We start from the raw sequence: 12,529 nt of genomic DNA, 5'->3' as shown, positions 1-12,529 counted from the left end.
AAGGAAAGAGGCATTCAAATATTTCAACCAAACTAGAAATAGACTTCATTTAACAACACTTGGTGCTTAATACCCATGTCAAAACTTAATGGGAATATCAGATTTAAGTCAACAGAAGCACCTCTCTTTTGCATGGTAAAACACTTGGCATAGTTGGATCTTGATCAGAGAAATTCATTGGTCAAACCAATTGAGATTGGACAAACCTCTTACCAGCAGATTTGTTCCAGCAAATCAAGAGATCTGTAGCTATTTGCTAATGAAGAACATATATTCGATAAAATATAATGTGATTGGAGCAGGAGATAATTACAGGCATAGGTTTCAAGACAATTTTGCAAGCAAGCAACACACCATGTTTAGTGGATCACATTTGTGAAGGTTCAGCCTACTGGCTATTAATGTTTCAAGGTAAATCATATGATGAAGGTGTTATGTACCAAAGTACGAAGGAAGTACCGTTTTGTGAATGTGTTAACAATATGCATCAACCTTTTGGTTACAAAAGACAGATTGTGTTATAGCAACTGATTGGAGAAAAAAGGTCTAATGTATGTACTACCTGGAGCGCAAAAGGGTTAACCGTAGTCTATCCTTTTGTGCAACACATGCAGTAGACCTTTTTGTCCACCAAACAGTTGAATGTGTGTGTGTGTAGTGTGGGAGCAGCCATCAGGCCATGCAGGCAGCCAGTCAGTCAGCCAGCAGCAGTAGGCATGTGTGCTATTTAGCCTATTTATTTTTCAATGTTCATTTTTTTTATTGACTGACACATGACTAACTTTCACATTCATTCAGTGTGCAGTGTTCACTCCCATGTGTGACTCCCACGCCCTAGCCTCCTTAGATCATCCAAACTATATAACCCGATTATTTCCACCTTTGTGGCCATGGTTCATAAGTCAGTGCTGTTACATCACAACAAGAGAACTGAGCCTCTGATACTGAGTTCTCAACATTGTGTTGTAAGTACTGAAGTGTTGAACTGTGCCAGCCTGCCATGATGGGAAATAAACTGGTATATAGTGATTAGACTAACAGTAGATTCTCCCTCCGCTCTCTCTCCAACAAAATCATGTTTCAAATTTTTTTCATATTTCCATTAGATATCTGAAACAACCTAAATCTATATATTTATTTCCTTTTTTCATTCATATTTAGATATTTATTTATACTTTTTAAAATGTCTTTATTCAAGAGAGCCAGAGCTCAAATTCATTTTTTTGTTTATTTTGTTTGTTTTGGTGGCCTTTGTTCATTCCCCTCACTGACAGGTCTAGGTTCCTCACCCTTTGGTGATTACCAGCCGAACCTTCCTCCGTCAGGGCCAGGGCCTCTGATGGGATTGCTGGCTGACGACACACCCTTGCCTGCTGGAGCCCCGTCTGCACCACCACCACCTCCCCCAGGCCCATGGTCTGGCGCACCACCACCACCACCACGATGGAATGAATCACTCTATCCCTTTCCACCCAATCAAGGTCATTCCATGAGACCAGGACCAGCATCGGGGGCAAGTCCATCGCCATCATGGGGCACGATGGTTCAGCGGCATCCGTCACCGTACAGCGGGCCTAATTCAGGAGGACCTCGCACCTTGCAGCAGGCGTTGATGGCAGCGGCACACAGAGGCAGGGAACATAATAAAATGATGGGGAAACCTTCACCTCCTCCGATGCCTGCCCATCAGATGCCACCAAAAAAGGAGATTGTGTTCCCGCCTGACAGTGTGGAAGCTACTCAGCCCAAATTGACAAGATCAAGGAGGAAAAATAGCAAAGATATTGGTATGTAGTGGACTTTATCTCAACGTGCTTATGTTTTTCTAACACATCGCTATAGTAATGATGATAATAGTAATGGTTGGAGATTGTCTTTGTGCAGAACTTAAGTGTTGTATATCGATTCTCTTGCAACAGGGATCCGGTTTGTATTCTTAATGGTCTCAAATCTTTTATTCAAATTTCAGAGTCGTGAAATAAATTACACACCCAGTATACCAAGTAGACTTACAAAGAGATAGTATTGTTCCTTTCTCAAAAAAAGAGAAAAAATAAATAAAAATTTAATAGATATTATGTGCCACCTTTTTGGCTCAAAATACTGTGCAAATTCACAATCGAATAGCTTTCTCTAAGGAAGATATCTGTTTTGAGAATAAAACAGTAAAAGGAATTCAAGATGATAATATACCAAAACACAAGACAAGAAATCAGAAAGATGTCTTTGGGATGCCGATATTCGGTTCCTCATGGTAAGCAGATTTGACAAAAGTGGATTGTCAAAAACAGAACTTTTTAAAACTTGTTTCATTTGTTTTTGCTGTTGCAGGTCCTGTAGAAGCATGGCGTTTAATGATGTCACTGAAATCTGGATTACTAGCTGAAAGTACTTGGGCACTTGATGTGCTCAACATCTTACTCTATGACAATTCCACTATCATGTACTTTGATCTGGCCCAGTTACAAGGTCTGCTAGAGATTCTTGTGGATCACTTTAGAGCTAGTCTCAAGCAAGTGTTTGATACGTTTGATGATTTGGAAGTAAGGACTCACGACAATACCGTGGCAAACTTTACGTGGGAAGAAGTTGGCGTCGACATGAATGATTTAGACGAGGATACAAGAAAGCGAAGGAAAGATGGGCCTGAATCTGAGCTGGAAATTGTCCAGCAGGCCGTGTCTGATTTGGATATTGAGAAATTACGAGGAGCGGATAAGGTGAAAACGATTGGTATAGAGGAGAGTATGATCGGGTTTTATGAGCACAGTAAGAATTGGGATAACTTTGAGGGATTTCTTACCAATCAGAAGCATTGGAACGATGGAAAAGGCGATATGACTGGACATATCATGCATGTGTTTGCAGATAATGAGCGAACGGGAGAGCCACCCGCAAAAACTCGTAGAGTTGATAATGAGGACACTGAGGATGCATCATCAGAGAATGAATGGCCAGAGAATGAAATCACATGTAAGGTTGAACCAGAGGAGAACAACGATGACAATTCATCTAAAACAGTAGTGAAATTAGAACCAGAAGAAGTTAGAATAAAAGTTGAACCTGTAGATATTGAAGATGATGGGGATAGGACAAAATGTAAATCTCCATCAATTGACGATGAAAACGAGGATGAAATAGATGAAGAGGATGATGAAGAGGACATTAGTAGTGTTCCATTGTGGCAAAGGTGTTGTAGTGAAGAACTTAGATCGGTGAAAAAGAAAGAACGGGAAGACGCGTCCAAGGGTATGATATTGTGCTATCAAAACACTGCCCAGAATGAACACGATCCTCCTCTGGAAGAGGAAGGCACGTGTCGCGACAATAGTGTACTGGTCACATGTACAGACGGACATAAAGAATTGACCAAACGCTGCCAGTGCCTGTCTAACATTGTGCGTAGTTTGTCCTTCATTCCCGGTAACGACACAGAAATGGCCAATCACCCCGGTCTGTTGTCATTACTGGGGAGATTACTGTTGTTACAGCACAGACATGGTATTCGAAAACGAAATCCTCAGACATACAATCGCGAAGAGAAGGACGATTTAGACTTGGACATAGCGGTGACAGATGAGGAGAAATGGTGGTGGGATTGTTTGGATAGTATGAGAGAGAATGCCATGGTAACCATCACCAACATTTCAGGCCATCTTGATTTGTCTTTATATCCAGAGAGTATTAGTTTACCCATTCTCGATGGCTTGCTTCATTGGAGCATATGTCTATCCGCGAATGCTGTTGACCCCTTTCCATCTCGCAGAAATCATTCACTTCTCAGCCCTAAGAGACTAGCCATTGAGGCCCTGGCTAAGCTTAGTATCCAAGACAACAATGTAGACATGATCTTGGCAACGCCGCCATTCCAACGCCTCGATCGCTTCTTTGCCACCTTGACGCAGTACCTCGGCGATCGCAAAAAAGCCGGTCATGCGCGAGTTTTCCATTGTGCTCCTTTCAAGTCTCGCGCAGGGCGACAGTATCGCCAGTCGTGCAATCGCACAACAGAATTCAATCATCTCGCTCCTGCTGTGCTACATGGAAGACTCGGAATATGCCAAAACGTTGGAAGGTAGCAGCACCGCATCGCAACTGAGCCAGAATCCGGACATCCAGCCGGCCAGTCCAGACATGATGCGTAGGGCAGCACTGACTCTAGCCTGCCTGGCCAGGGAGCCAGAAAACAAACTTCTGTTCCTTCAGCACCAAGGTCGGTTGCTTAACCTCAACATGTCGCACGTTGTTCATGGCGTAGTCAAGAAGCACCTTTCTGATGTACTCTTGAAGTGGGCAAGGAGAAGTTATGATATACCGCAAGAACAGTCATTGTTATCAGTCACTCTGTGTCAGACTCGACAAATGTGTGAAGATATTGTATGCCTTTCTTACATTATTTCTGTACTGGTTGCTATTGGACAGAAGTAACAGGGGCTTGTCTTTGCCCATTCAATATCAAAAAAATAATTGCAATACTTTTCTCAAATTTACTGTGGACATTTATCATCCTCCACCCAATTAACTTCTGTGAAACTTGCTCTGTTCAATACGGAGAAACAGAAGGAATTAAAGAATTATGTGATACTTAATTTATCCCAAATTTTTGCATTGAAAATCATTTTAAACAGGCATTTATTTCCCTATATGTTAATCTTTTGGACATCCTAAGACATGTTATTCCCCACTCCTCTGTCCAGTGGCCCAACTTAACTGGCAACAATATGTTTAAATCACTGTCCTGTTATATAGTTTTGTAATCAATCACCTGTTAATGGTTGTACTTACTTAACCCCATGAGAACTACCTGCCGATTGGCCCAAAAGAAGTTTTTATTATCAATTGGACCCAATCAGCAACATTGTTAGAATAATTTCACCACACCAAAATTGAGATGAATTATTTGCAAAGCTCCATTCTGATTGGTGATTAAAGTGAAGATATCATGTAATTGACCAATCAGCGGCAATGTTAGATCGGCAGGTAGTGCTCAGGGGGTTAATATCAAATTGCTGTGGGTAGGGGTTCATGAAGTTGCACATTCAGTACATTGTTGATATTAACATTCAGTACATTGTTGATATTAAACCTTTTTTGTCAAACTATGGAAAAAGTGTTTGCTTGTCACGTACAAACTCCAAAATGGTAAATGGAAGTAAGGACGGGTTTATACAATAATTTGTGAACACTCGGCATACCAGGAGCTTTATCAGTCCAGTCCAGTGATAAAATAATACCAGACCCTGATCAATTGGATCTACAATATTTGATTGTACATGTATAAATAGTAAACAATTTTTTGTGTGTATTATTTAAAAAGAATGTCCTTAACAACAAATAAATGTCAAGTGTGTATTCATATCTAAAGATACGATTAGATTTGGAAGTTGTTGGCCTTGGGAAGGGGAGGGATGTGGTGCCATTGTGTTAATTCAGGTAGTTTTGGGTTATTCATCCATCCAGTTTAGGCATGATAAACTAAGTGATTTAAATAAAGACCAAAGTTTTCTAGATGTAAATTTTTGTGTTCTGACTCAAAATTGTGTTTATTCAACAAAGTGAATATCTGCATATATCATGTTACTGGTTTACAGTGTTCCAGAAGTGCCCATAATGATGGCCATGGTTTTGTTTGTGCGAAAGTGAACGTTGATGTTTAGATTGTTATTGATTTTTTAATGTGAAATAACTTGAGGAAAACAAGATTGTGCCAACTGTTTTGTGCTCCTCATTCTTTGTGTTGTTTACTCTCAGAAAACTTTGGTCCTGAAGATTTAAAACTTCTAAATGGGCTATTCCAGTTGATTTATATAAAAGTAAAAAGTATGAAACTACCGTGAAATATATAAAGCTTTCGGCCATTCCAGTTGATATCCATTACCCCCTAAAATGGAAGACATGACCTTAATCTTCCACATAGGTAGTGCAAATTTAAATTTCAAATGGGGCTACCTAAATGGGTGGCTCTATTTGAAATTATACACCCCCTGTGTGAGAGGTTTAAAGTCATGTCTTCCATAAAGGGTGTGTGGATTTTAAAAGGAACAGCCGAATGCAGGGTCCCCATACCTTCCATGAAACTGTTAAATGTGAACCATTCCTGTGAAACCAGGAGAATTGTCAAGACAACTCAAATTAAGCTATGCATTATTTTTGAAGTCTTTAACAGGATAAATATCACAAATGATCATGTCTTTTAGGTAAGTTTTTCTTTTTAATTTTGAAAAAATTTATATTTTCTAATACAACAGGGACTGTCACATTCTGAATCTCCCTATCTTGCATTGCTGTAACTTTCTACTTAACAAGTGTAATATTATTTTTGCTGATTCATCATTTTCAAAATTTTGACCATATTCTTGGTTTTTTGGAAGGTTCACATTCCCATCTTCGTTTATTGTATGCAATACCCGACGTGTCAACAGATATCACATTGTTATTCATTTTTATATTGTTAATATTATGTTACAATGACATAATTGAAATTTCAAGATACTGGGTCCACGCTAAATAACGCATTTGGTTTGATCCCGATTCAAAGTCCCAATACATAAAATATGGAATGGGCTCAATAAAATTGGTATTAGAGGGAAGTTGGAGCTAAGAGTTTCAAACTAAAAATCAAAATTGTTTATACCAGAGGGTGTACACACATTGTCAACATATGATCAATGCTGTTGCCGACTGTTGATATATCCGTGAGCAGCCAATCAGTGATGTCACATTACTATGTGCTGCACACTTCAAGTAAGTACATGTTCATCTGGTAAAAGGAATTTTGATTAAGCGTTACATAAAATGGACAAACCAGTTCCAGTTTAAAGGGTAAATGAAATATAACCCAGATCATGTTATTACAAATTACGTACACTATGAACAATTTTATCAGCTCCTTAATAAGGGAGACTGTGTGAGAGTATTATGTTTTATTCCTCTGTACTATAAAGAAAGTTTTACCCTATTTAAGAATGCCAAATTACTGAATTTCAATAAGAAATTGGTCAATGTAATAAAAAATTGCCCTTAATGTAATATATGAAAGCAATGCCAAACAGGGACTGGCTAATTAGCACTGTAAGCGTCCTCTACTGTCCTCGTATCTGTGCCAAGCTGAAATGTCATAGCACACGTACAAAGCAAAACTGACAGGGTTTAATATTTTGTTCTGTTTATATGTGAATGGATAGGAATGAATTTAATCAGAGAAGAAGAATCATGTCATGTTGGAATGTCACTCGTGAAGGGGAAACTAAGAACCTCTGAACCTAGGAGAAAGTTGTATACTTTGGTAAACCTCAAGTTTGGTTGTGACGTCAATGCTTTTTTGCAGTTGCGCTGCAAGCATGCCTACAAACTGCCCTTGTATGTGTGCTTGTACGCGCTGCACAATTTGTTACTGTGACCAGCAAATTGCACACCTGTGTCACTACAGAACTAGAAGTGAATCAAAATCTAGTGCATGATTTTTGCAACAAGACTGCAGATAACAATAACATGATCAAAGGTTCTGCAGCGTAGATTCATTTCAAGGTTACCAAGTAGGGTTTAATTCAGGTCATTGCAAAAATTGACAGAGATACACTACTTTAATCCCCATGAGTTCCAATCCAATATGGCTGCTTCCCACAGCGACACACATGATGTTGTACGAAATTCCTTTCTCTTTTTAAATTCTTTGTGGATAGCGTTTGAAAAAAGGACACAAATATTACACATAGTTTCTTGTAATGTAATAAATGCATGCAATGTAAGTAATAAGAAAAAAGGTGACAAACAAAGTTTGAAATTATGTACAGAAATATAGAAAGATACAAATTTGTGACCATTGCGACGAAATCAGTACTGTTGAAATAATCTCCATGCTTCTTGTTAGCTCATCATATTCTAATGCACAATTCTATACTTTGACCGAATTTTAATTTGCTGGCGATACATGGCAATGAGAATGAAGATGCTGAAGAAAATGTGTACATGAGCAGGCTATGTTTAGGTTGCATTTCATTGACAAAGAAAAGAAAAACTTAATGAAAAATAATATTTGTCAAGCTTACAGTGACTTAAGAGACATGTCATACACATCGTCGTGGGCAGAAAAACCTTATGCAATTGTGGCCCTTGAACATGTTTAAACAATACTGCCGAGAAGTTACATGTGAGGTTTTGCTTTAATCATGTTCAGGGGCCAATGACACATCAGAGGTTTTTCTTGCCCAACGACGATATATTGAGTTGGAATGTGACCCTTTCAAGCAAAATGGACGTGTAACGATTTTAGATTTTGAAATTTTGGGTAATGTGAGTGATGTATGAGATTACACTTTGGTGTACCTCACAGCAGAATGTGTCCTACCATGGCCAAACTGTATGACAAAATGGTGGCAGTGACACACACTAAAAGAAAAGCAAAATGATTTGAAACTAACTCAAAAACCTTATACAACATTGTCCCCATTGTGCTTGATTGGGTCTCGTGCCCATTGGGCTGTTCCAGTTGAAATTCATACACCCCCTTTGGGAGACATGATCTGAATCTAACAAACAGGGAGTGTGAATTTCAAATGGGGTTACCTGAATGGATGACTCCATGTAAAATCTACACCCCTGTGTGGGAGATTAAAGAGTGTTTGGATTTCAACTAGAATAGCCCAATTTGTAAATTGTGGCTTCCAGTCACATACATGCTTGTTCTTTCTCTTTCTTTGTTCCTTCTTGAACTACATTTAAGGGGATTCTGGGGATTTAGTACCAGAACTGGTGATGTCTGGAAGGATATTTGATGGACATGTTCACCATTTTGTGGTGCAGGCCTACTGGGTGCGATTTCTCCGTCACGATGTTTGTGCCCTCTATTTCAAAATGATCACCAGGAGAATTGTGGGGATCGTTGTCAAGGGGCCTGATTTTTCAGGAAGATTTAAAAAAATTATTATTTTGGACATGGCCAGTTCTGTTTTAAAGCCCTCAAATTAGCTGTAGAAAGCTATGTTGTATTTTGGTTAAATATTGAAATATAATGATAATTTTATGCAAATTATTGTTTGGTCAAAGGAGCATGCTTGCAATATTATATTTGTGTTATAGTAAACACAATTTAGAAATGTACCATTTAGGCACCAGTTAGTGAAACAAATGTTTTGGTCTTTCTATCATCAAAGTAAAAATTGCTTGTGGTTTCAGACATCTAAATAAAATATAAAATGACTTGCATTGGTTAATATATTTCACAAAATTTGCCGACTCAATCATATTTCCTGATAAAAACAACCTACCCATTGACGTAATGGTACATTCCTGAACAAATTGGTTGAATGTTGATGAACCTGTGCCGACGAAAGTGATGATAACGATTCGTCTGTGAAAATGTATAGTAAATTGAGTTTTAACTTGAAAGGTTTACTGTTGACTGCAACTACACCTAGCAACTGTGTTTGAAGGTGACTTGCCAGATTGTGGTACTTTGTACTTGATTTGTTCCAGTTTATTTTGATATTATATTAATAATGATGATGAATGCCTTTATGTAATGCACAGATGTGATAAACACAACTTACCAACACATTTTGAAGCCAAGTTATGAAATAAATTGTTAATAAGTGATATTTTGTTCAAGCCTTGAACGCAAGCTGTAATTCAGGGAACATTGGTGTTTGGTATGAGATCAAATACCAACAAACTTGTTAATGTACTGTACTTTTAAAAATCAATGCCCCACAATATTGTAATGGTCATATCATACTAATCAGTCGCAACTGGTGTAACCTTTTTTGATGTTTTTCATGTCGACTGTACATCACTTGATTGGAAAAACGATTGCAGATACTTTGATAGAAGTCGCTTCCTGTAAGATGCCATAAAGTCACTTATTGTTACTGGCATATTGCAAGCGATTTTTGTGTCAATAATTGCGACTATTAGTATGATATGGGCTTAATATGAAATAAAATGTCTTGCAAAATAACAAAACTCTTATTGGTCCAAGGAACAGGTTAATGTCCTTTGAATTTGACAGAACATGATTTCCCCTGAAATCATGACAAAGGTGTTTGATTGAAATGCATTGGTGCTGTCTAGATACTGTCTGTAGAGTTTTTTCTTGTTGGCTTGACTTTATCAAGAATATGGCATATATGGACTAGAAATACTATAATTGTTATGTAAAGAATCTAGAAATACTGGCATGTGAAGTATCTAGAAATGCTTTGAAAGAAATATGGTGGAATGAGTAGCAATCTCTGTATGATGGGATTGATGAAATTGTCACAATTTTTGTTATAAATTATAGTTGTCACAAAGTAGGGGATGTTAGTGTTGTAGGGGTTTTGAGGAGACAAAAAGCAGTAAATGTTTGGGGATAGTTGTGAACTTTGTTTTGAAGTTGTCAGATCTATTTCTTTGGTCTTTATGAACTAGGATTTTCATATGCCATGTTCATGATAAAGTAGAATGTATTTTTGTGCTGTTGACTGAGACTGATATTTTTCAAATGCTACGAAAAAAAGTTCTATAATATTTATGCTTGCTCCTATTTAAGGCTCTGGGTAGCCATTTTTAATATCTATTGGGTATTTTGTGAGATGAAAATGAATTACGAAGTACCTATTTGCATTGTAATTTGCCTGTATTTTGTACTGTTGCGATACAGGCGATTTTAGATGAGAATGGGCAAAATTAATATATTGTAAGATAACCGTTTAAGATACACACACCTGTTCACGATATTGCCGTTTTAGAGCATTTCATATTTATAATAGTGGTGTATTTTGGATGAATTTTGTTTGTTTTTGATTTGTTTTCTAAAGAAAATGAAGGAAAAATTTACACAAAAAAATATCGGACAAGAAATCCATTAAGCCGCATTTTCTTTCATAGGTGTCTATAAATTGCTATGTTGTACATATCAGAAGTGGGAGGGTCGGAGAAAGAGATTGCGCACTGCTTCTGTTGAGTATACCATTGGAATTGTCAATTTTTTTGTTGGTTTCCTGTTTGCACAGTGGCCATTTATTGTATGAGAGACTACTGTGAACCATATCAATCAAAAAAAAGTAAATGATGTCCAAAAAATCAGTTTGGTACAGTAGTGGAACATTGTGAGATATATTTTGTGTACAATCCCTAAAATATTGTAAGTTATGCACATGTGTAGGTATAAAAAAATATTACACACATTCTACACAAAATTTTTAAAAACTAGCATGTGTGTGCGTGTATAAAGAGATTGGGATGCAGAAGACAATGCATCTGCAATCTAGCTGAAAATTTCTTTTCCTCCCAATTTTTTTGTTTGTTTATTTTTTGTTTTGTCCATGAATTGTATGTGTAGCTATAGCATAATTTTGTCAACTGAATGATGGTAGGTGTTTTGTAGATTGTATAGCTAGACCAACTTCCTTATTGTATTATGTCCAACAAATGGTTTATATACTGATGTCTATGAATTAAGAATGTATATAAAACCAAAATCTTGAGAAACAAACTGCTGTTTGAAGTGTGTTTTATTTCATTTCAGTGTGTGGGATTACTTTCCAGCAAACACAAAACTTTTTACAGGGAACATTAAAATGTCGGGTTATATTAGAGGGCATCTATGAACATTTTGATAACAATTAAAAACATTTTTGAAAAATTGCTGCAAACATACTAACATAAAGTTAGTAATATTTAATTGTTGACAAAATGCACCAAAAATATTTTGCAATAACATTTTGACTTTTATATAACCCAATATTTAATTATTAAAAACGTGGTTTTAAAAACATTTTTGCTTTTGCTGGGTACAGAGCTAACAGAGATAATAAATGCAAGAAATGAATGGGAGCTTAGTTTCAATCATTAAGATTTCATAAAAGAAAAGGAGGGCGTCCAATTTTATCATGGGGTCTTCTACTTGGGAGACCATTACCTAAAAGTTAAATCGCTCCAGTTGTGCGTATTGCAGTGGCCCATTAAAAATAATAAAGAACGCAAAACAATTAAAAAATTAACAAAAGGTGCCAGTTATTTTTTACACCTGTAGATCCTAAACAAATAATTAAGAACCAGCAGCCAATAGCTGTATCTTTTAGTTTGGATTACCTCATTCAATGAAATTGTTCAAATAAAGATAAAAATGATCCAAAAACCCAAGGAAGTTGCAATTTGCTCCATAGCATGCCCAATTAATATGTACACAAGGCATTTGTTCTCGAAACAAGATAACTAGCGCCATGCTTTCCTATGATTAGCACATTTAATGAGCGCTGTGCTTTCCATTGATTTGATTACCGTTTCTTTAATTCTCAACCAATTTCAAGAAATAAGGTCTTGAATAAAAGCTAAAGGGTAGTGGGTACGTACAGGTACTGGCTGCTTGTTTTCATTTTGACATATTGGTCTCCGTTTAGGATGTACAGGGGTGAATATAGAACCAAGTCTTGTGGTCTGTACATGCTATTGTCTTGGTATACCACCACCCTGCTATATTTTTTTTCACTGACCATTTTAAAATGCCCAGGCCTACAATTTTAGGATTATAATCAATTAATAAATATCC

The 12,529-nt window shown here is 37.1% G+C and overlaps 1 protein-coding gene across 1 annotated transcript in view; it reads left to right on the top strand.

Annotated features, from left to right (window-relative positions):
* The window catches only part of LOC140156922 (uncharacterized), an 82,705-nt gene extending 76,262 nt beyond the window's left edge, over window positions 1–6,443 (top strand). The window contains 3 exon segments of the mRNA XM_072179963.1: window positions 1,275–1,787; window positions 2,332–3,920; window positions 3,922–6,443. Of these exon segments, the coding sequence (XP_072036064.1) occupies window positions 1,275–1,787; window positions 2,332–3,920; window positions 3,922–4,428 (2,609 nt within the window). The 3' untranslated portion in view covers window positions 4,429–6,443.
* The last annotated feature ends 6,086 nt before the right edge of the window (window positions 6,444–12,529 follow it).

This window comes from Amphiura filiformis, chromosome 7 (assembly GCF_039555335.1).
Source record: "Amphiura filiformis chromosome 7, Afil_fr2py, whole genome shotgun sequence".
NCBI classification, from domain to species: Eukaryota; Metazoa; Echinodermata; class Ophiuroidea; order Amphilepidida; family Amphiuridae; genus Amphiura; species Amphiura filiformis.
The sequence above is the reverse complement of the archived record's forward strand: the minus strand, read 5'-3'. Positions and strand labels throughout refer to the sequence as shown.